At 46.1% G+C, this 24,464-nt stretch overlaps 1 protein-coding gene across 1 annotated transcript; it reads right to left on the reverse strand.

Moving 5' to 3' along the window:
• Positions 1 to 11,858: 11,858 nt before the first annotated feature.
• On the reverse strand, positions 11,859 to 19,436 carry LOC110148778 (pregnancy-associated glycoprotein 2-like). The gene is made up of 8 exons (XM_020910938.2): positions 19,311 to 19,436; positions 18,393 to 18,510; positions 18,180 to 18,298; positions 16,783 to 16,982; positions 15,806 to 15,922; positions 13,788 to 13,932; positions 13,602 to 13,700; positions 11,859 to 12,046 (listed from the first exon to the last, which is right to left on the reverse strand). Exons 1-8 carry the CDS (start codon positions 19,434 to 19,436, stop codon positions 11,894 to 11,896), a joined length of 1,077 nt encoding a protein of 358 aa, XP_020766597.2. The 3' UTR covers positions 11,859 to 11,893.
• Between the last annotated feature and the right edge of the window lie 5,028 nt (positions 19,437 to 24,464).

The raw sequence follows: 24,464 nt of genomic DNA on the forward strand, positions 1-24,464 counted from the left end.
GCTAGGATTTAAATCCCGAATCAGATTTAAATTAAATTTAAATCCCAGTTTAACTGTTACTTAAATTGGACTCTGAAGCCCTGAACTCTTGCTACTGTCTTTCAGACTATCTTAACTATCTAGCACTGGGAGGGTGTGGAGAAATCTCCAATTTTAATCACAACCCCAGAAATTTGTAGAAAGAAAACTAAAAAATTCTCCCTTCTGGAGTATACTGGGCACTGTTTCAGATTGTCGAGGCAGGTCAATTGTATGGTGTTTGGGGGCAAGGGAAAAGCACATGAGGGGTGGTTTGTTTTTGTCAAGTCCTGTGGAAAGTTAGGTGACCGAATGTCTAGTTACATTTTTAAAAATTTGTTACTTGTGTATTTATTTTGGCTGTACTGTGTCTTTGTTGCTGCCTGGGCTTTTCTCTAGTTGTAGAGATGAGGCCTACTCTCTACTTGTGGAGCACGGGTTCTAGGGCACGTGAGCCTCAATGATTGCGGCTCCCGGGCTCCAGAGCACAGGTTCAGTAGTTGTGATGCCTGGGCTTATTTGCTACACAGCATGCCGGACCTTCCCAGATCAGAGATGGAGCCCACGTCTTGTGTACCTGCAGGTGGATTCTTCGCCACTGAGCCACCAGGGAACCCCCATCTCTGGTTACTTGACTGCATGTTTGGAATCATCCTGAGCAGGGGGGGAAAGCTAGATCAGGTCAACACATAACGTCCTTAAGCAGCAGGCTTAGGAAGGTTTCTAAGACAGCAGTGAATGCTTTCAACATAAAGGGCAGAATGAGGTCAGTTCCACATAACACTTGGAGGTTGAACTGTGCGGGTTCCCATGGTAACCGCTTCTTGTGCTACCCTAAGGAGATGTGGGAAACTGACAGGAAACTGAAAGCCTTTACAAATCTCCTTACTGTGTGATTTCTGGCTTGAAGTACTTGGCAAGGAAAGGTTGGCTTTCAGGGGTGAGGAGGGGAGTAATAGGAGCCAGTGTTTTAGCTCCTGGTGGAGTCAGGAAAACAGAAGCATCAGCTCAGTCAGAGGTCTGGTTATAGTTCAAAAATAGCAGTCACTATGGTTGACTCAGTATTGAGGACTGGGGGTGTCAGGGAGTTACCTGTAATCACCACATTGACTCCCAGGAGGCAGAATAATTAATATTTGTTCTGGACTCAGGAGCTCAAAAAGCCCTCTCAGGGTCTCTTGCTCCTCCCAGGCACAAGGTGGGATTATCGTCATGGTGCCCATTTTCCAGATGAGGAAACTGAGGTTGAGGGACTTGATCATGATGACACAGCTAAAGAGCTGAGGAGCGATAGTGCAAACCCAAGACACCAATCCCCATGTTGTGTGTTTCTGCTCTGCACTCAGTATGGGGGGAGAGCTGGCATTAACTGGTTATGCAGAAGTGAGGGAGGGAGGAGGGACATCACCAGCCATCTCTAGGGCTGCACACCTTACTCTGATCTGAGCGCCTGCATGCTGAGAAAATCCTATGTTTTGCTTTCAGTCTTTCCTTTTTTTCCTCTGAGTTTATGGTTACAGGATCTGACATCAGTTGAAATTATTTGTTGTTGAGCTGAACAGTCCCAGGATAGATCCTTGTTGAGCAGGAGCCATCAATACCTTGATTTTCACCCCAGTGATGTCAGATCTGGAGAGTTATACTGAGCTGAGCCCTCACCAGCAGCCCCTTCCCCTCCAGGATATTCTGCAGCCTCTCCTTTGAGGGTGGTGACCAAGGGTACCACACTGACCTCCATTCACCAGGGATAGTATAGTCTCCTCTGAGCCTCACCATCTTCCACTAGATTGAGCTTCCTGTGTTCAAGGTATGTGAGCTGGATTTCATGAAGATAGAAAGTAGTGGAAAAAAGTTGAGGGCAAGAGACAAAAGCGGCAGGGGCCAGTAGCTGTACACTCTTCATCCCCTCCCCATGAAGTGGGACTCAGCAAGGGCCAGGGGCCACCTCTTGGTTCCAGCTGGCTCTGCTCCAGTTTTGTCAGCCCCCACACAGGGCTCTATGACAGAAGGTGGGCTCCAGGACACCTGAGGAATGTCAGTCTCCTTCCCCTCCCCCCTCACCCCTTCCTCCCATAGACTCTGTCCTCCACGCATGTGTCTCGCATGGAGGGATGTCAGGTGTTGATGTCAGGTGACAAACCACAGATCACCCTGTGGTTGGGACAACTTTGAACTGGTTACTGAAATTTAAAAATGGGGAGGCATCACAGCGATGTGGGTTTCTAGCCTCCCTTGGAGACCAGGCAGGTCTGGCCATGCTGGGTCCACCTCCTACCTACAGGAGGTGCCCGAGTTGGGATGGAGCTTTCAGAGGACATGGTTTCTGACCCTGTGTCCCTGTCTGGCCTGTGTAGGTATCTGGGTTTGAGAGCTCTGTGGGGGTGAAAGCTCAGAGGAGACATCAAAACAGTAGAAAGAAGGAAAGAATGAGGGAAGGAGGAAAGAAAGAAGGAAAGAAAAGAAGAAAGTTTCTTTCCCAGGGTTTGCTAGTGAGGAAACAGTGATACATTGTCTCTTCTCAGTGGAGGGAACAGAGATCAGCACTCCTCCCTTCCCCACCTCGGTCCCAGTCTGATCTCCTTAGAGTGGGAGGCATCACCCCCCAAAGAGCTGCTGTCCCTCTACCTGTGGATGTTGTGTGAGTGCCTCCCCACTTCCCAGCCATCCCCACCCTGTCTTGGGTCTCACGGGCCTGCAGTGGCTCCTATGGTGGCCTTGCTGTCACCTGCCTCTGACCCTCTGACTCCTGTCCTGGGATTTGAACCCAGAGAGAAAAGCTTCAGGATATACATGCCTGGCCAGCATGCTTCACTGCCTTCCACGTGCTCTGCAAACCTGGGATCATGCTATTTTGTATTCTGTTCTTTGCTCTCAATGTCCTATTGTAACAATTTCTTGTAACACTAAATACAATTTTCAGGTGGTTGGTTGCATGATGGCCTGTCTATGCTGTGGACACTTTATGTTGAATGGGCCTTGGGATGTCCCTAGATTTTCACTCTTGTAGTAGACTCTGAGGACTACATCCTTGCTTATTCTTGTTTGTGAGTGCTTCTGATCATAGCATTAGCATAAAACTTAGAGGCAAAATTGCTGGAACCAAGGCTATACATATATTTAGGACAAATCATCTCCAGAACATTGTATTAATTTGCACCCTTACAAGAAGCATTCAAGATCTCTTCCTGTTTTATTCCACCTTTCTCTCTCACTAAAGGCTATAAAACTCTGGTTTACAGTTTGCAAAGCATAAAAGTAGAAGGTAGGGGAAGATTGTTGCTTTAAAGATTAGAGTTTATCCTCATGTTGTTGGCACAGGCTACAAATATGGAGCCTCAAGTCCGAGGAAAGGGGGTCCTGTTAACAGACTCCAGCTCCAGCCCCAGCCTTAGGCTGATCTAGGGGAGCAAAGCCTGAAATTTTCCAGTTCATACAATGGCAGTAGCTGCGCTGAGACCATGCATGTCTCCCAACATGGATGCAGATACCTCTAGGGGAGGTGTCTACTAATTCACACATTAATTTACTCAACATGTATTTATTGAAGGCCTACTATGTGTCTGTCACCAGTGCTGGAGCCAGAAGATCAGGGGAGACCTTTCACCCATACAGTGGGGGGTCATGCCTTGCCAGGGTTCATGGGGAGACAGACACATAGCATATGTAGTCAAGCAGAGAAATTGCTCTTACTCTTATTGGTGTTTACTCACCAATAGAAACATTATGGTTCCATGAAGACCATTGGGAAAATAAGTTTGAGATAATGTGCATTTGAGTCTCCACTTAGCCCACTTCATGATATTTTTTAAATATTTTGCATTTCATAAACATTCTATGCATCACTGATGCATTAATATATTATTGATTTGTTCCACAATAACAGTTTATCAAGTCTCTCATAACTCTTCTTTTTCACTGCAGCTCCAATGAATAAATCTACTCCGACATAAATCACAGCAGGATCCTCTAGGACCCATCTCCCAGAATATTAGAAATCAAAGCAAAAATAAACAAATAGGACCTAATGAAACTTAAAAGCTTTTGCACAACAAAGGAAACTATAAGCAAGGTGAAAAGACAGCCCTCAGATTGGGAGAAAATAATAGCAAATTAGGCAAAAGACAAAGTATTAATCTCAAAAATATACAAGCACCTCCTTCAGCTCAACTCCAGAAAAATGTATGACCCAATCAAAAAATGGGCCAAAGAACTAAACACACATTTCTTCAAAGAAGACATACAGATGGCTAACAGACACATGAAAAGATGCTCAACATCACTCATTATCAGAGAAATACAAATCAAAACCACAATGAGCTACCATTAAACACCAGTCAGGATGGCTGCTATCCAAAAGTCTACAAGCAATAAATGCTGGAGAGGGTGTGGAGAAAAGGGAACCCTCTTACACTGTTGGTGGGAATGCAAACTAGTACAGCCGCTATGGAAAACAGTGTGGAGATTTCTTAAAAAACTGGAAATAGAACTGCCATATGACCCAGCAATCCCACTTCTGGGCATACACACTGAGGAAACCAGATCTGAAAGAGACACATGCACCCCAATGTTCATCACAGCCCTGTTTATAATAGCCAGGACATGGAAGGAACCTAGATGCCCATCAGCAGACGAATGGATAAGGAAGCTGTGGTACATATACACCATGGAATATTACTCAGCCATTAAAAAGAATTCATTTGAATCAGTTCTAATAAGATGGATGAAACTGGAGCCCATCATACAGAGTGAAGTAAGCCAGAAAGATAAAGACCAATACAGTATACTAATGAATATATATGGAATTTAGAAAGATGGTAATGATAACCCTATATGCAAAACAGAAAAAGAGACACAAATGTCAGAACAGAATTTTGGACTCTGTGGGAGAAGGCGAGGGTGGGATGTTTCAAGAGAACAGCATCGAAACATGTATATTATCTAGGGTGAAACAGATCACCAGCCCAGGCTGGATGCATGAGACAAGTGCTCAGGCCTGGTGCACTGGGAAGACCCAGAGGAATCGGGTGGGGAGGGAGGTGGGAGGGGGCATCGGGATGGGGAATACATGTAAATCCATGGCTGATTCATGTCAATGTATGACAAAAACAACTACAATATTGTAAAGTAACTGGCCTCCAACTAATAAAAATAAATGGAAAAAAAATGCAAAAAAAAAAAAGAAAGAAAGAAATCTAGACACACGTCGCTGCCGATATTTGCTGTTGAAAAGAAGAAACGTACTTCTGCTCTCACCTTGCCCGCTGTATCAACTCTGCAGTGGGCCCTCTTCCAGTCCCCTGAAACCGCTCGTAATCCAGTGCCGTCCCAAAGGGGCCAGGCACACGTAACCACACCCATGTTGCTGATTTGCACACAGATGGTAACTGCACGGTGTAGAGAAGTATTTCAGGGTGGGGTGGCAAAACTGAAGTCAGTTCCCCTCCAACAGGCCTATGCCAGCCTTTCCTCATCTTCCTGAAGAGGAAACCCCTCACTCCTCTGGCCCCCCCACCCACATCTCTGTTGTTTTCTCCATCTGGGCCTGTCCTTTGGGGGTGGTCTTTTTATCGATCTCCATGACTTGGTGGTGGGTTCCTAAACCAGCCCTCTATCCTGTGGGTCTACAACAGCACCTGGCATATAGCAAGTGCTCAGTAAATTTGTACTGAATGAATAGAAGAGGAAGGAAAGAAGGAGACATTTCTTTTGCTCACGTATGTCTTGCCTGAGTAAAGGCCCGTAGTATGTGTTGTGTTGGGCTGTGTTTTCCACCTTATTCATTCATTTCTTCTCCTTTTCTCATCTGGGCCTGCCTTCACCTCTGATTCCTGCTATACCCAACCTGGGCCTCTGTCTAGGGTCTCCAGGTGAGAACCTGTGATGCTTCCACTCCCAAAGTACCAAACCATGGCAGCTCAAGCCAAATGGTTTATAGCTCCACCCCTGGAGGAAGCTCAGAAAGGCTGAAGGCTCTGTGCACCCTGGATCACCCTATATATGAGTGACATCCTCCCCAGCAGCATTGGAGGCCAAGAGAAGGGGCGTGCTGGGCCCTGGAGAAGGGGGATGGTTCAGGAATCCACACGTGCCTGCCACATGAGAAATGGAACTGGAAAGGACACAGTAGATGTGGGTGGAAGACAGCTGACAACTGGGATAGGGGACAAAAGGGGACCATCTCAGTGTGAAACTCTTCAACCAGAGCCTCCCCAGAGCAGATGTTCACTGCCAATGTGCCTCTGAGTTGGAAGGAAGAGAATCTATTTTTATTACCCTTTAACATCCCTCTGAATGAGAAGGTGGTGGAGTTGGTGGGGGTAGTCATAAACTATCCCATGGTCTAGAACATTCCCCCAACCACTACCTTTGTGGACATTTCTCTCCAATTTCAACCTTATGATTCTGGAGTAAACTGTAAATCACATTGCCTGTGGGGGCAGGGCCATATGACAGTATAAAGCCAATCACAGGACCTTATGTCCTCACCAGAATGGTTGGTCCAGCACTGGACACAAGATCTGAGGTAGATCAATCAGAGACCTCCATGGTAAACTAATGTTTTCTGAACTTCTTTCCATCCTGGTTAGATGCCTTAGAGATATAAAACCCTGGGACAAGCAGCTGCGGAGTTCTTCACTGGGTGTAAAAACTGAACAAAGAAAGCTGTCAGGCTAAAAGAATCCCAAAATGATAGAAGGGGAAGAGTGAGGGAGAGAAAGAGTGAGCTGATGGCTTCTGTTTTCTTGGGTCCAGTCACTGAAAACCTTGGATCCACTCTGGTTCTGAAGGAGGAAACAGACAGAGCTGGACTCCATCTTAGGCCAGGCTGTGAACATTAGGCTACACGCGTGGTCACCCTCCCAATGGACTCTGAACTTTGTGCCCAGTGTCTATAGAAGTGGCAGACCAATGGAAAACCAGACCCCCCAGATTAAAGAGCCTCAGGACTTGTACTTGGATTCTCCATTGCCTAAAAGGAGGGAAGAGGAAGCTCTCTCAGTTGTGGGGCTTGCTGACTTGGAAATTAAATAGGGCTGCCGGGGCTCAGAGATACCAGGTACCCAAGAGCCCACGGTAACCTTAAAATTGGGGGGCCAAAACATTGACTTCATGGTGGATACAGGAGCAGAACTGTCGGTAGTAACAAAACCTGTGGCACCACTGTCCAAAAAGACTACCGCTGTAACTGGGGTATCAGGAGAAGAGATGATTATATCGTTTTGCCAGCCCAGAAAATGTCAGATGGGGGGGGGCACCAGTGATTAATGAATTCCTGTACGTTCCTGAGTGCCCAGTACCCCTGTTGGGAAGACACTTGTTCTCCAAACTAGGAGCACCAGTGACTTTCTCCCCTGAGGAGAGGCCCACCTTCTGGATGGGCACTATGACTTATTTGCTCTCTCTCTCAATACCCCCCCCCAACATGAGTGGAGGTTGCATGAGGCTCCGAAGGAAGATCCAGGTGGGCCAGAAGAGCATGAGAGAGAGCTAACTCAATTACTCCCTGAGGTCTGGGCGGAAGACCACCCCCCCACCCCAGGCTGGCTAAACATCACGCCCCAGTGATAATAGAACTCAAACCAGGCACCATCCCGGTTAGAAAGCGCCAGTACCCACTACCGATAGAGGCCTGAGCCAGCATACTGCCCCATATCAATAGATTGAAGGAAGCAGACATTCTGGTAGAGTGCCAGTAGGCTTGGAATATGCTGATCCTGCCAGTCATAAAGGAAGGAGGACAGGACTATAGGCCTGTACAAGATCTCAGCCTAGTCAACTAGGCTACTGTGACTTTACACCCCACTGTTCCAAACCCCTATACCTTATTTAGCCTCCTCCCGCCGAGGACTAAAGTTTATACTAGCCTAGATCTCAAGGATGCCTTCTGCGTATGCCTCACCCCAGCGTCACAGCCCATCTTTGCCTTTGAAAGGGAAGATCCAGTCAGGGCACCAAACAACAGCTCATCTCATCTGGACTCCCTCACAAGGGTTTAAGAACTCCCCAACCATCTTTGGGGAAGCCTTGGATTCCGACCTGGACTCACTCCATCCGGAAGAGTATGGATGTCGGCTCCTACAATATGTGGATCACCTGCTGCTGGCTGCCGAGACCAAGGAAAAGTGTTGGGAAGGGACAAAACCACTGCTCCAGCTGTTGATGGAAGCAGGTTACCGGGTGTCGAAGAAGAAGGCACAGATCTGCAAGGACGAGGTAAGGTAACTGGGTTTTTGTTTGTTTTTTTTTTGTGTGTGTGTGTGTGTGTGTGTGTGTATTTATTCAAGCATAGTTGATATACAATGTTGTGTTAATTTCTGCTGTCCAGCAAAGTGACTCATTTATACATATATAGACATCGTTTTTTATATTCATTTCCACTGTGGTTTATTATTTTTTTATTTTTTTCCATTTATTTTTATTAGTTGGAGGCTAATTACTTTACATCATTGCAGTCGTTTTTGTCATACATTGAAATGAATTAGCCATGGATTTACATGTATTCCCCATCCCGGTCCCTCCTCCCACCTCCCTCTCCACCCTATCCCTCTGGGTCTTCCCAGTGCACCAGGCCCGAGCACTTGTCTCATGCACCCAACCTGGGCTGGTGATCTGTTTCACCTAGATAACATACATGTTATGATGCTGTTCTCTTGAAACATCCCACCCTCGCCTTCTCCCAGAGTCCACAAGTCTGTTCTATACATCTGAGTCTCTTTTTCTGTTTTGCATATAGGGTTATCATTACCATCTTTCTAAATTCCATATATATGTGTTAGTATACTGTAATGGTCTTTATCTTTCTGGCTTACTTTGCTCTGTATAATGGGCTCCAGTTTCATCCATCTCATTAGGGCACAAGGTTCCAGACCCTAATTGGGTCCTATATACTGATGGCACTAGCCTGATAAAACAAGGACAATGGCTGTCAGGTTAGCCAAAGTGGAAGGGGCCATCAAGACTGAAAAGAGATGGTGGGAATTGCCAAGTGGCAAGTTATTGGTACTGGAGGAGCTGGCACACACTCTGGTAAGCCAGACACACCAAGCAACCCACCTAGGCCATGCTGTCTGCTCACAGGTTAATGCTGCCTCTCGGGTATTCAGACAAAAACCTCCGGGTATTCAGCTGAAAGGCACACTGCCCCTTGAACACCTAGGAGTGGACTTCACTGAAATGAAACCTCACCGACACTACTGTTACCTGCTGATCATGGTATGTACATTCTCAGGATGGGTAGAAGCTTTTCCTATCTGGACTGAAAGAGCATCAGAAGTAGCCCAGGGCCTGCTTAGGGAAATAGCTCCCAGATTTGGATTTCCTACCAGCAATGGATCAGACAATGGCCCAGATTTTGTAGCTGATTTAGTACAATAAGTAAGCAAAACTTAAAACATCAAATGGAAACTGCACACTGCATATAGGCCCAGAGTTCTGAGATGGTGGGATTAACCAACTGGACACTTAAAGAGACTCTCCAAGTGGATCATAGAGATTGACTGTTCCTGGGTGGACTTGCTTCTAATGGCTCTGCTCAGACTCAGGATGACCCCACAGTTCCAAGGCTATTCTCTATATGTAACTGTGTATGGGAGACCCCCTCCTATAATAAAACAGGTGTCAACAAATTTGCCTCAGGTAAGAGGGGATAGGATTTCACAGCAGGTGGAACTGGGTAAGGTAATAAATCAGGTAACTAAGTTTGTACAAGAAAGGGTGCCGTTCCCCCTTGGGGAACAGATTCATGAGTTTACACTTGGTGACCAAGTATGGGTCAAAGATTGGAATCTTGATTTACTAGCCCCTTGGTGGAACGGCCTTTATACTGTTATTCTAACTACCCCTACTGCAGTTAAACTTGCAAGTCCCCTTGGATCCCCTTGGATCCATCATACAAGGGTGAAGAGAGCATACCATGCAGACCGAGAAAACGCTGAGTGGCCTGCACAGAGCGACCCTGCTGGCCTTCGAGAGACTAAGGCGATCCTTAAGAAGGAAAAGAAGATCCCAGACGAGTCCCTTGAGGATGAAGCCTTATAATCAACTCCTGTTGCTTGGTCTCATCAATGGCACATTCCTACACCAACTTCCACAATACCTCCTACTCTTAGCTATATGGGGCTATGCCTCTGTCTGTGATGGATGGACTTCCCTGTCACCACCCCGCCAAGGAGATTTTAAACCACTCCACTCTTTTCTGAGACACAATCATAATCTCTCCCTGCTCTCTGGGTGTAAGCAAGACCTACGGTCAATAGACTCAGGTCATAGAGTTACATTTGGTATAAATGTCAGTGTAACAAAAGCCTAACCTACAACAAGCTCCGGTAAATCTACCTTATTTACATTCTAGGTGGACAAGATCTGTTTCAATGGTATGAGTATATTGTTGCCTTATTCATACCCTCTATAGGGACAACAGATATTATGATTAAAGTAGAGGCCTCAACTAATTTCACAAAACAGGCCCTCCTAGATAGAACAAAAGCCATCCAAGCCTTAAATGAATCCATGACTGATTCATGTCAATGTATGGCAAAAACCACTACAATATTGTAAAGTAATTAGCCTCCAACTAATAAAAGTAAATGGGGAAAAAAAATAAAAATAAAAATGAAGAGAAAATCCAAAATAGAATGGCTTTGGACATACTCAGCTGCTCAAGGAGGGACCTGTGCTATAATTAAGGTTGAATGTTGTGTATGCGTTCCTGACTTATCTGGCAATGTATCAACTGCTTTAGATGACATGAAAAACCAGGTAAAAGCAATGTCAAAAACATTCCTTTCTGGACTTAGGTCCTATCTTGGGTGAAGGGTGATTGGTGGTAAACTATATTTACCATTGTTACAGTTGCCTTGATAGTTCTGCTTTGTGGACCCTGAATTTTACAAGGTATTATGACCTTTGTAACCCGAAGGTTGATGGCATTCTCCCAAACTGGCGGTCGGAGAGCCAGGGTGCAATATATCCCTATGAGTGATGCTCATGAGTTAAGAGCAACAAGAGGGGTCAATGAAGGAGGAAACAGACAGAGCTGGACTCCATCTTAGGCCAGGCTGCGAACACTAGGCTGCATGCGTGGTCACCCTCCCAATGAACTCTGAACTTTGTGCCCGGTGTCTATAGAAATGGCAGACCAATGGAAAACCAGACCCCCGGATATAAGAGGCCCAGGACTTATACTTGGACTCTCCGTTGCCTAAAAGAATATGCTAACTATCTCTGTGACAGAACAAAGTGGTAAATTCCATTACGTTTATCAGGATATGGCCACAGGCCTATTGATAAATATCCACTGTTAATCTAGTCTTGTGATACATGAATCATGGGTTATCTTTGATCGTATCTCTCTTTTACCTTGTCCAGACTAGTTTCAAGGAATTAGGGGAGATGGGTTTGAGCGAGCACACTTAGGGTATATAAGGTTTTCACAAAATCTGGTCAGGGTCCTTGGCTAAGAGGAGATCCTGCCTTGGGCCCTCCAGTATAATAAACTGCACTCCACTATCTGCATTGTCCTTCTGAGTGAGTTTGTTTCCTGGAACACGTGGCTACAACAGTTCCTGCTTTCCCAGATCCCCAGTGTCCATCCAGCAAGTCTCCCCTTTCCTTGAAGCCAGTTAGAGTTGGGCTCCTCTCATTTATGGTTCAGACTTGATTCTAGATCCTGCCTGGTTATGATGCACCTCCCGGACCCCAAAGAGAGGCACTCATTCATATTTGCACCACTGAGATAAAATCCTTTGTTCTTTACTGAGAATAGGGTTTTACAGAGCAACAAACACAGTTCCTCAGCATTCCTGGGTGGGAGTGCCCTACGTGTGAGTGAGTGTGTTTGGAGTGGGCCTGATTGATTTCTGTAGCAGCCCAGCATTTACACTGCAGGAGCCAGGCCAATTCTGCAGTTTCCTCGATCGAAAACTGAAACATACAGCCTCAGGAAGACATCACCCAGTATCCAGGTCTCTGATTCGGTCATTTCCTCTGTGCCTCCTACAAAAGTACGGACGCAGAGGCCGCAAGAAGTCTGGGGGAGACAGAAATGCACACCAGTCAGCTTGAGCCCTTACCTGCTGCTCCCTTCAATATGCAGAGCTGGTAGGTTCTCCGTTTTGTTTCCCTCCTTTGTTAAGAATCAAGTGGCTCTCTCCACAACTGCAGAAGAGGGCAAACATCCAAGGCTAAGAAGGGTCAATACCTGTGATTATCCTGAGGGAAGGGAGTGGAAGAGGGGAGGATTGGGAGTTTGGGATTATCATATGCAAACTGATAAAGTGAGGATTGATAAACAGTAAAGTCCTACTGTATAGCACAGGGAACTGTATTCAGTATCTCATAATAAACTGTCATGGGAAAGAATAGGAAAAGTATATATATACACACACACACACACACACACATACACACACACACACACACACACGTGTGTGTGTGTGTGTAACTGAGCCATTTTTCTGTATAGTAAAAACTAACATATCATTGTAAATCAAATATACTTCATTAAATTTTTTTTAAAAAGAAAAAGAATGGTCTGTAGTTCCCCTTACACTGCTGTTTTCCTTCTGTCTTCTTTCCTTCTGACACCGGCTAGATGTTTTCTCTGCACAGAATGCCTTTTCTTCTCCCGCTTCCTCACAACCCTCTTCTTCCAAGACTGTGCTCAGGCCCTCTTGGAAGCCTTCCTGAGATCACAATCACTATCCTTGGCCACTCCAGGTTGGGTTGGGTGACTTATCCTGGTGCTCCCTTAGTCTGTAGTCTTCATCACCCCTAATCTGTCCTAGTCCCTCCTTTGCACAGCCCCCTGGGGTGCCATGTGCATCGAATCCAGTGTAGAGTTATCTCAACACAAGCAGGCTTCCTCATTCCTCCCTGAGGCTGATGGTTTAGAATTACTGCAATTCCCTCTCTTCCTCAAAGCCTTCTTTGAGCCCATCAGCCTGCTCTGAACTCCCACAGGGAGCCGATATGAAGCCTCCATCCTGTGCCGGGGCTGTGCAGTCACTCTGCACCCTTTATTCACCTTAGCAGCCATCCTCCCCACAGAGGTGTCAGTACCCCAACTCACAGAGGAGGCCCTGGGGCTTAGCAAGGGGAAGTTGCAGCCAAGGATTAAGGCAATCATGTAATTTATTATCCCAATCTGGACACTTTCAAGATAGGAAGGGAGACTGCTAAACACTATGGTGGGACAGCACACTGGGACTGTCCTCAGCCAATCCCCCTTGTCACAGTCTATTTCAGGGATTGCTTAGAGCTGACTTTCCATGTTTCTGCATCTGAGGTCTCTGGTTGAACTGAAGGTCTGTGAGGGCAGAGACCCTTAATGTTCCCCTTTTCTTTAACTCCCACCATGCCAGCACGGGTGGTGTCTCTACACTTATTTCAGAAGGAGGGATGTCCCAGACTGCCCTTTACTCTCACATGGTTGGTTTTGCGGGAGGCACTGGCCCAACCACAGGGCTCAGCAGCATCTGTAATGGTGCAACTGGGCCTGCAGAGGGCGCTGTCTTCTCGGCAGCAGCCCAAGGGTTCCTGCAAGTCCCAGATTTCAGAACCGGCCCCCAGGGCTGGCCCCTCACCCTCAAGATGTAGTTTTCAGGGTGCATTGGGTAGTCAACGCCATTGATGGTGAAGACGACAGGAGGGATTGTAGTATTGACGCGACGTGAAATCAAGTACTGTGAGAGAAAAAGGGAGAGAGGTCAGCCCAGCAAATCCCTGTTGTGTGGGTAGCCCTGGAGAGAACCTGTAACATGATCCTTCACCCGGCAACCCTTGGAAGGCCTGGCGCCGATGAGTCTCTGAATCTTGGTGATCAGTCTTGTCGGGCCACACACGGATGAGCTCCCAGTGTCCAGAATGGCCTGACATCTATTGGTACAACCGATCACTTTCCCATTCATGGAGATCCTGGGAGACAATGGGACAAAGCCGGCGCCATGGTCACTCTGAGGTCTCCCCCAGGAATACCCCTTCTTTGACTATCTCCAGAACAGTCTTTCAGCTCTTGCCCTGACTCTGTTTCCCTTTGCTCTGTGCACATCACCTTCTTTGACTTCCTTTCAGTTCTTGCATGCACCAGACTCTTCCTACCTCAGGTCGTGGACTTGGGCTGGTGCCCTTCCTAGAAGACCCCCATAACCTTTGTATAGCTCATATGTCCTCATGTTCCAGGTTCCAGTTTAACTATCCCGTTCTCAAGGAAGTCTTCGCTCTGAACTAGATCAGGCTCCGGTCTTGCTCAGTCTCTGTAGACTCTTCCTCATGTCTAGCACGTACCAAAGTGGTAAATCACTATGTATGTGAGTTGTTCCGTGTATGTTTGCCTTACTAGATGTACAGCAAGTTGTATCCTCAGTGCCTCCCTTGAGAACCTGGCACTTGTGGAATAAATGAATGAAAAAATGCAACTGGATACAGACACCTGTATCTGGCCAATAATGGGTCAACTCACACATTGAAGATGGAGGTTCCCCCGGGTAGCAGATGCTCAGACTGGTGGTGGGGGAGACCAGACTGCCCTGGGAGTGGATGTCTCCCAGCACCACCCCTTTACACTGACACTGAGGCCTCTGCCAGGCAATGCCTGAGTTAGCTCAGGGGACTTCAAAGGGTACCTAAGCTTTTTTTCTGAGGATATCACCCAGAGTCCCATCATTATTGCCACTTGTTCTCATGCCACTCCTGGACCCCAGCTTTCTGATTCTCTCAGTCACAGCCCCTGCCCCATTGTGTGCCCAGGGTTGGGAGTGGGTGACTATGGCTCGGTGGTTTGTTTCTTTCTGTAAGTTGCTTTTAGGTCTCAAGAATGCAGACAGGGACTTCCCTAACCACTAGTTCTAGTGGTTAGGAATTGCCCTTCCAATGCAGGGGACACGGGTTTTTGGGGAACTAAGATCTCACATACCACCAGGCAACTAAGCTCAAATAGCTCAAAGAGAGCCTGCATGCTGCAACTGATGAGCCCAAGGCCTGCAAACAGGGAGCTCAGGCACTCTAGAGCTAACAGTCCACAACAGTTGAAGCCCTCACACTGCAACTAGGGAAGCCTCCATGAGCCACAACTAGAGAAAGCCTGTGCTCTGGAAAATGCAGTCAAAATAAAAGACACGAAGGCAGCCAACCTCTCTCCACTGCTAGGTAGCTTTTCCCTAAAGGGACTAGCTTTCCTGGGTTTGTCCAGGACTTTGTTTATGAAAGTGAAAGTCACTCAGTCATGTCCAACTCTTTGCGACCCTATGGACTGTATAGTCCATGGCTAAACTGGCAATTTTGTGTACTGAGAACCCCTTCAGTCTCAGATAGCTACAGGCCTCTTATCACAACCCTGTTCAGGCTGGTGAAATTCTCCTTAATCCTCTATTCACTGCATATTAGGGTCCTCAAACCATGCTCCCCACCTCACAGCATGGTATATACACCCCTTCCAGGGCTACACATATCTACTTGGACCCTAGTCAGGACCCTGGTCAGAGCCCTGATCAGGAGTCCTGGGGCAATTATGGGTGGTGTGTGTATCTCTGTATTTCTGTGTCTGTTCGTGTGCAAGTCTGAGTGTGTCTGGTGTCTGTGTGTGTGGATCCATGTGCCTGTGCATGTTTATATGTGTGCCTATGTGTGTGTTTCTGTGTGTGTCAGTGTGGGTCTATATGTGTGTCTCTATGGGTGGAGAATATAACTGTGTGTGACTGTGTGTCTGTGCATGCATTTGTGTGTATCTGCCTGGGTCTGTGTACACATGTGGTAACATCACTTGGGGTGGTCCTTAGAGGAAGAGGCTTACCGATCCAGAGTTATCTGCCAGTAACGAGATTCAGACACTGGTATCCAGTTGAGTTTTCCCTTGTGATAGGAATGATCCACCCCACCAAGCATCACCACTCTGCCATTCTTCTTCTTGCTGGAGAAGGAAGGGGGAGTGTCATTGGAGGAAAGTAATGCCAGGCAATGACTGAAGGCTGTGCTTATTCACACATCAGAGGTGCTACTACTGTCCCCATTTTACAGATGCAAAAATTGAGGTATGTAGGGACTGAGAACCTGACCAAGGTTGGTCACTGGCTAATCAGAGGCACAGAAGTGGTTAGAAGCTGGGCAGCCTGACCGGGCTTTGACCACCCTGCCTTCTGAAGAGAGCCTGGTCCCCTCTAGTGCCATGAGTGCTCAAAGATAACATCGGAGGGCTCCCTGTAGGAGGGTTCTAGCTTCCCCTTGTCTAAACTATCATTCTTCAAAAGAGCTCAGGCCAGGGGATGCTAAAGACATGGGTTCAGCCTCACCCAGGGTTGGATTCACTGGCCTGTGACCTGTGCCATCCATGGGGCTCATGCTCACGGATCCCACATTTTCATTTTTCAGTAGTTTCTGCAAATTGTAGCTAGTCCTGGGCTCCCGGTGAAATGCTGAGTGAGGAAACATTCCTGTCATCCCTCTCCTTTTTCCATATCAAATCTATCAGCAAATCCTGTTGCCTTTTTCTCCAACCCATTTCCTGACACCTTCCATTTATCTCCCTCTTCCCTCCATCTGCCTGGACCAAGTGCTGCCCTTGAGCCAATGAGCACAGCTCTGTTCCAATACAACGTTATTTACCAAAAAAAAAAAAAAAAACAGTGGTGGGGATAGGTGGGGCCCTAATGCCATAGTTCTCCTGGGCCAGGCTATCAGGAAACCTCTGGATCAGGTGGTCTATAATGTTTTATGCAAGTGCAAGCATCTTAAAACTAATCTGAAGAGAGGGCTTGTCCAGCTAAGACTTACGTGTTCAAATAGAAGGCAAACACAGGCTCAGAAATGATTCCTTGTTGCATCAGGTTGTCAAAGAAAGGGGTGATCCCGACGGTGGCAAGGGTGGGGTAGCCCAAACCCAGGATTCCCTCAAAAGGTACACACGGCAGGATTTTGCTCGTCTGACTCTGGCTCAGGGCAAAAGTCTGGTTCTTGATGACAACATTCCCAATCTGTGGGAAAGGAGAGTGTTCCCACATAAAGGCTTGGGAAGTGGGGTTGGGGAGGAGATGCCATTAGCACTGCAGAGAAGAACTGAGGCCTGGCTGTGTCTTGGGTTGATCTCAGATGGTTAGATCAAACTGGGACAGGAACTCGGTTTCCATTGATGTGGGGATGTGGATTTTAACAACACATGCTTGTCCTGCAAACACCATCTGAGTGAGTCAAATTGGCCTCAGGCCTTCTGTACAGGTGGGGCAACCAAGACTCAGGACAGGACCAAATGGTTCCCACCTGAGGACAAAATGGGTAGAGAGCAGGGTAGTCTTCTCTTTGGCATCACTGTGATCTCATAACAGAAATGGACTGAATTCATTGCAATGCATCGTGGATTCTACATCTGCCCAGGAAGATGTAAGCCTGTTATACAAGGTCGCTGGCTAGGTTCTTATGAAAACTCTCCTTGGAAAACAGGCTTTTGGGGATGTGGGTGTATGTGTATGTGTGTGTGTGAAAGAGAGCAAGATAGAGAGGGAAAATACTCAGGCACTTTGGTGGAAGCGGGCCATAGTTTTTATTTGACTCTCAAAGGCGCCCTAGAGTGAGAACCCGAACAGGCTTCTCCAATATGTGTGCCCACCTGCTTTCTCTGCCTGGATACCTGAAGCCCTTGGCTGCCCCCTAGGGGCTCCAGATCAGTTTTATCTTCTCCCAAAATATCCAACACGTGCCTGAGTCCTGACTGGCCAGCCCAGCTCCATCACCTACCACAAGTGTGAACTTTGCAAGGCCCTTGCTTTCTGCACCTCAGTTCCCCTACTTGTATCATGAAGAGAATCAAAGTACCTGCTGCATGGGGTTGTTGCAGGGTTAAATAACGATTACCATGAAAGTGACCGGCACATTCTGAGAAGATTAAAGGGGGTGATTTTCCCCTATCTCTCCCTGCTCCCAGTAAAATGAACCTTGAGCTGCTCAAGGGCAAAGGCGCTGCAAGTCCAGAGCCCAAGCCCCTCTCTGTGTTGGCCACTCCAGGAGGTGCTGTTAGCAAGGGTGCTGTCTCCCTAGGGACAGGGCCATTTGGGATGGGCCTCAAATATCTAAGAGACTTTGGGTAGGACGGGCCCTGTCATCTGGTCCTGCATCTGTTTTATTAGCAGTGGTTGCTCCCAGGGCCAATCCTGACTCTGCTTCTGTTTCCAGTTTACCCGAACAATGTCACGGCCAAAAAACCCCATGATCCTCCCAAACTTATTGAGATGATTCATGTGACGGTCTGTGATCTCGAAGGTGGTAGACTCACGAGGGTCGAAGTGTTTGTGTTTACCTGCAGACACAAAAGATGAGGGTATGTTATGTGCCAAGAACCAAGAGTGAAAGGGGGAGGACAAGATGGGCAAGGGGAGGGCAATGGTACTCACTACAGCCTGGGTCCTGGCAGTAGACAGAGGTCACCCAGAAGTCAGCAAAGCTGGTGTCGAAGAGGACCCTGAACTGTTGACGGGGTGTTCCAATGCTGATCTTTCCAGTGTAGAAAATCTATAGGGACCAGGAAGGGGAGGTTAGGGCAGGCCTGGCTGCAGTGTCCACCCCCAATTCTCAGACACTCTAACCCTCTGGGTGCTCCTTGTCTCCTGACATCATGTTATCATGTTCCAAACACCCCATATCACAGCCTCTGCTCAGACCTTCACTTGAGAAGCTCTCCAGTCTCCTCTTTGTATCTAGCATGAGCACTTCCTTCTCCAGGGGACGCTCCTAGGTCACCCCAGACCACTCACTCTAATCTCAGACCATGTCCGATCAACAGCATGCAGGTGACCCTTTCATTTGATATGTGTGCCTCTCTTGCACGTTCTTGAAGAAGAGATGACACCTCTTTTTCAAATCAGTAACTATAGTGTTAGATTTTTATGGCATCACATGCCATGTGGGCTCAGTAACTTTTTACCACTGTCCTTCTTGGATCTACGGAAGCTGAACATGCTCTGCCTAGGGCTTCACACTTGAATGATCGTCTGATCAGCCATGATTGAGCCTTCATCTGTAACTCAATGACTCACTTCCTTCAGAAAGAAAAATCTACTTAAACTAATATCTTTAACACAGAACTGGGGGTTTAACGGTCTCCTGGTCATTGCTGGGCCCAGTCACCACAGAGCAAGAGTTGAGGATGAGAATGCCTTCTCCTCTGGGAATGGGGTCCCTGTTCCCACAGTGTTTCTGCCTCCTGCAGGAGCCCCAACCCCAACATCCTACCTGGTACCTCCAGATGAGCCCCAGTGCTAGGCCAGAGAACCAGGGGGCGCTGGGGAGCACCATCCTCCCAATACACTCACATCCTTAAAGTTTCTCAGGGGAAGTATAGAGAATTTCTTGTTTTTAGCAGAATTTTGGAACAGGCTGTAAGTGTGTTCTTCCAGGAAACTGTTCATCAAATTTTTTCTCTTGAGAGTGGTGCTCATCTTCATTAGTGGGATTCTTTCACAGAGCAATGAGGAAGAGAAAACAAAGAGGAGGCAGCAGTCAGAAGTCCATGTTATAGTATGACTGTCATACCTGGCATTGTAATGACACTGTGTATTTTCCAAGCATTTTTGTGAGTGTCATGTTATTATCAAGATGCCATGGAAAGACCATGGCAAAGACCTAGATCTGAATACAGGTTCTGTCGTGTAATCTTGGGTAAGGCATATGACCATTAGGAGTCTCGGTTTCCTCACTGGTAAAAAGGTAGAATGTAATAATCCCCACCCCCCATATAGAATGTTTTATGTATTAATTGAATTTATATGATGGATATATCCATTATATAGATGGATATAATGTACTTGATATAGGGGATGTCTCAACAGTGATGGTCATTAGCATTGTTGTGGCCATTCCAGTGTATCTTTCTCAAAAAAGCTCTTGAGAAGGAGGCAGAGGAGGGATCATTATACTCTGTTTACAGGCTAGAAATCTGAAATGCAGGCAGTTTGTAACTTGTCTGTGATCACACTGCTTGTTGGAAGTAAAACAGCTTAGGAATAATCTTGCTGATCTTCCTTCCTCCAGGTTGAGAAGGTTGAGAGAATATGCCAAGAGATGGAGAACAAATTAAGGAAGTTAAGAGGCTAGAGAAGGAAGGAATAATCAAAATAGAAAAGAATAAAAGAAAAGAAAAAATGCAGAGTTCTGCATGCACAGAGACATTCAAAGAGATGGAGAGATAAAAGAGAGAGATACAGAGATGAAGAAACAGACACATATATGCACAAGTAGAGAGAAAGCAGAGAGAAGACCAAGAAGCAAATGCAGGAGAAATGCTATTACACAGGACCACACCTACAGTTGCACAGGTTGTCCACTGAACAATTCCAAGGAGTGCCATTTTCATCTAGGTCATGATGTGACTGAACCCCCCTAGTTGTGAAACCCTGCAGGCTTACCCCAAAACCCTTGGGCCCCACGGTGCCCATGGCAAGGTACTCATCAATAAGTGAGAATTGAACTTTAAGACTGCTACGAAAAAAAAAAAAAAAAAAAAAAACAGAAAAGAAACAAAAAGGACTGTCAGGGATTGATTTCATTCCCTTCTAACCCTGATGAGTGGAAGAGGAAGACAAGAAAAAGCCAAGAAAGAGAGATGATGCTATGTACAATCCCTGTATGCCAGGAGCCAACACACGAGACCCTACCCATGACAAGGTCACGAGGAGAAAGCCTGACAGGCAAGGCAGATCAGGTTTTCAGGGATTTCAAAAAGCTGCCCCCGGCGCTCACCTTAAAGGTAATATCTGTCTTTCTGATGCTTGCCTCAATAGACTACTCCCTAATTTCTGTGACACAGGCAGAAGTCCTTCCCTGATCTCTTCCCAAGTAAGAATCAATTTAGAACTTTAATCAATAAGTTTCCCAGGTGGTGGTATTTTATGAGATTATCCAGGGTGAAAGGAGTGTTTTAATTTAAATTCCTTTGCTGGTATTTTAGTTTGTTTGGCAAATGCATTTATGCCCTTGGTACTAATATGCATGATTGCTTATAATACCCTAATCATAAAATAACATAAAGAACCTGATCATATAAAGGCCCTAACAGACATAGAGCCCTTTGGGGGGTGAGGAAGCCCTATTAGAAAACACAAGAAAAATTATTCTAAAAGTAGCTATTGGGTTAACAGTTGCTTGCTGTGCCTTTGCTTTTAATGTGCTAAGGTTGTGTTATGGAAACCATTGTTAATATAGTTGAAGATCTAAAGAAATAAGAGCTTAGCCCTAGTGTGGTAATAATGAGATGGTTGTTAACTGTCAGCCAGGAGTGCTAGGCAGAGGCTGCCTCACCAAAGTCGCAGAGTCAGTCTGGGGTAAACTTCTTAGATAAACTCAACTGACAACTTCTGCAGAAGGATTAATTTTTATGTTAACAAGGTTATACTTCTACTCTGTACTGTTGCCCTATGAGACTGCTACCTTTCAGTTAAGGTCACCATAGAAACAAAAAATAGGTTTACATTCACCTGACTTGCATAAAATGTTAATAGGCCCCAAGGCTAGAAGATAATGTACAAGACCCTCATAAACAAAGAAGTATGCAGAAAACACCCTGGTTTCTTGAAGAACAAGCTGATGTAATGTTAAACTATCTTCCCCTTAGAAATGTACTAATTTAGGGTATAAAAGCCACAGTAAAAATAAAGCATTGCCAGACTCTGCTGCACCCCCCATCTGGTCACTCTCTCTCTCTCTCTCTCTCTCTCTCTCTCTCTCTCTCTCTCTCTCTCTCTCTCTCTCTCTCTCTCTCTCTCCCCCTCGCAGACTTGGCCCTATCAAGGCTGGTCTCACATGTCTTCTCTCTCTCTCGCCAGCACCGTTCATCCTGAGGGTGTCCCCTGGATCCTGCTGGGGCTGGACCCGGAATCCGTACTTACATGACTATGCACTCTGAGAGGGCCACCATCCCAAGGATCGCAAGCCACTTCATGCTTCCTTCTTCGGTCCAAGAGCTCAGAAAAGACCAAGTTCTAAACAGGGAGTGGTGGTGATGATCACCTAGTTTTATGCACTCTAATCTGTTGGAAGAATTTCTATATGATAAGAAAACAAAACCCTTGATAAAATCTTTACCTCCCTCAGTGCCTGTTAATTATGGACTTGGAACATCCTCAGAATACAAAGTTTTCCACTGTAATCTTTTCCTACATGCTGGAATGAAAAACCAAATTGAGCTGCATACACTAACTAGGAATGTGGAGAACCTTGCCACCTGGAGACAAAAAAAAATGCTAAAAACTTGATAAAAATTAATTCTAGGGGCTGTGCTAGACATTTGTGACCTCATGTGGTCTTCCTAGCAACTTCATGAGATGGGATGTGCATTACTGTCCTTATTCGGAGAGGAGATTGCAAGAGAGAAAGAGATGTTATGGCAAAGTGAAGACTTTTGGTGCAGTGCAATGACTTACAAGTGGCTTTAGGTAGTGGGGCCATGGCACAGATCAGGGGCACCTTTCATGTCACTCTGTGTCAAAGTTCTAGCCTGAAGCAGTAGTATTACAATTGCATGGTTTCAGTATTGGAAATAATGTGATGTTGGCATTCACAAATACTTTATATCATCCATAAAACATATACGAAGGCTGGGGCTTAGGTTAAGTTCAGTCAGTTCAGTCGTTCATCCACGTCCGACTCATTGCGACCCCATAGACTGCAGCACCCCAGGCTTCCCTGTACATCACCAATTCCTGGAGCTTGCTCAAACCCAGGTACATCAAGTTGGTGATGTCATCCAGCCATCTTATCCTCTGTCATCCCCTTCTCCATCTGCCTTCAATCTCCCAGCATCAGGGTCTTTCCCAATGAGTCAGTTCTTCGCATTAGGTGGCCAAAGTATTGGAGTTTCAGCTTCAGCTTCTGTCCTTCGAATGAATCGTCAGGACTGATTTCCTTTAGGATGGACTGGTTGGATCTCCTTGCAGTCAAAGGGACTCTCAAGAGTCTTCTCCAACACCAGAGTTCAATGGCATCAATTCTTTGGTGCTCAGCTTTATGGTCCAAGTCTCACATCCATAAATGACTACTGGAAAAACCATAGCTTTGAATTGATGGACCTTTGTCAGCAAAGCAATGTCTCTGCTTTTTAATATGCTGTCTAGGTTGGTCATAGCTTTTCTTCCAAGGAGCAAGCATCTTTTAATTTCATGGCTGCAGCCACCATCTGCAGTGATTTTGGAACCCCCCAAACTGTCTGCCACTGTTTCCATTGTTTCCCCATCTATTGGCCGTGAAATGGTGGGCCTGGATGCCACGATCTTAGTTTTGTGAATGTTGAATGTTTTAAGCCAGCTTTTTCACCCTCTTCTTTCATTTTCATCAAGAGACTCTTTAGTTCTTCTTGCTTCCTTCCTTAAGGGTGACATCATCTGCATATCTGAGGTTATTGATATTTCTCCCGGCAATCTTGATTTCAGTTTGTGCTTCATCCGGCCCAGCATTTTGCATGATGTACTCTGCATATAAGTTTAAAAAAGCAAGGTGACAATATGTACCCTTGACGTACTCCTTTCCCAATTTCGAACCAGTCTGTTGTTCCATGTCCAGTTCTAACTCTTAGAACTGGGGTCTAGGATAGATGCTTGGAAGTCAAAGTCCACTAAGATACAGTTGGCCCTTATCTAAAGGGAGTTAGCATTCTAGAGGAGTTCTCAAAAACTTATGACCCAGGAGGCAAGAGAAATGATGGAAGGGCTGGGCAGGCGTCCTGCACACAAGGCCACACAGACCCTACCACTTAGGGCAGCCTCTCCTCAGTTCCAACCAGAGGCTGCCATGCTGGAAAGCAGGCTAGTTTGCCAAGTTTCCAAAAGAAGTCAGAAGTATGGATATTTACATAATATCCCCTGATCTTAAATTTTAGTAAGGATTACCACATTGGTGTTTTGTTTGTGTGTGTTTTTCAAAAACCATAGTGTGAGTCAAACTATTGGCGTCAAACTCCAACACCTGTATGTTGGATCCATTCACCCTGCAGGCTGTGCAGGTTTTTATTTCTGGCTTAGAAGTAAGAATAGAGAGCAGACAGAGAGGGGATTCAATTCATGTGAGCTGACTGAAAAAGAGACTGAATGCATCTTAACTATGTTATTTTTCCATCCATTTGTGAAGAAAGATCACCAGGGCCACAGAAACCGACAAATTTATTGATGTTCATTGGCTGAGCATCTGATATAATTCCTCAATAGGATTAATGCCTTGAAACATCTTGGCTGCCAAACCAAACCTGCAAAGAAGTCATTTTGAAGTGTCTTATCTATCAAAGAAGACAATGAAGACTTTTAGAGCTTCTTCTCAGCCTGAGATGAACAGGGCTACCTATTAAGCTGTTATTCCAACCAAAGTAAATAGAGTGGAGTTTCGAGGCTTCTTCCAGGACTCCCAGGTAACCTGTTTAGATTTTAAAAAGAATGACCAGAAGCCCACCTATAGATGTTGCTCTTACACACACATGTATATTG

Source organism: Odocoileus virginianus, chromosome 28, assembly GCF_023699985.2.
Source record: "Odocoileus virginianus isolate 20LAN1187 ecotype Illinois chromosome 28, Ovbor_1.2, whole genome shotgun sequence".
Classification (NCBI taxonomy): domain Eukaryota; kingdom Metazoa; phylum Chordata; class Mammalia; order Artiodactyla; family Cervidae; genus Odocoileus; species Odocoileus virginianus.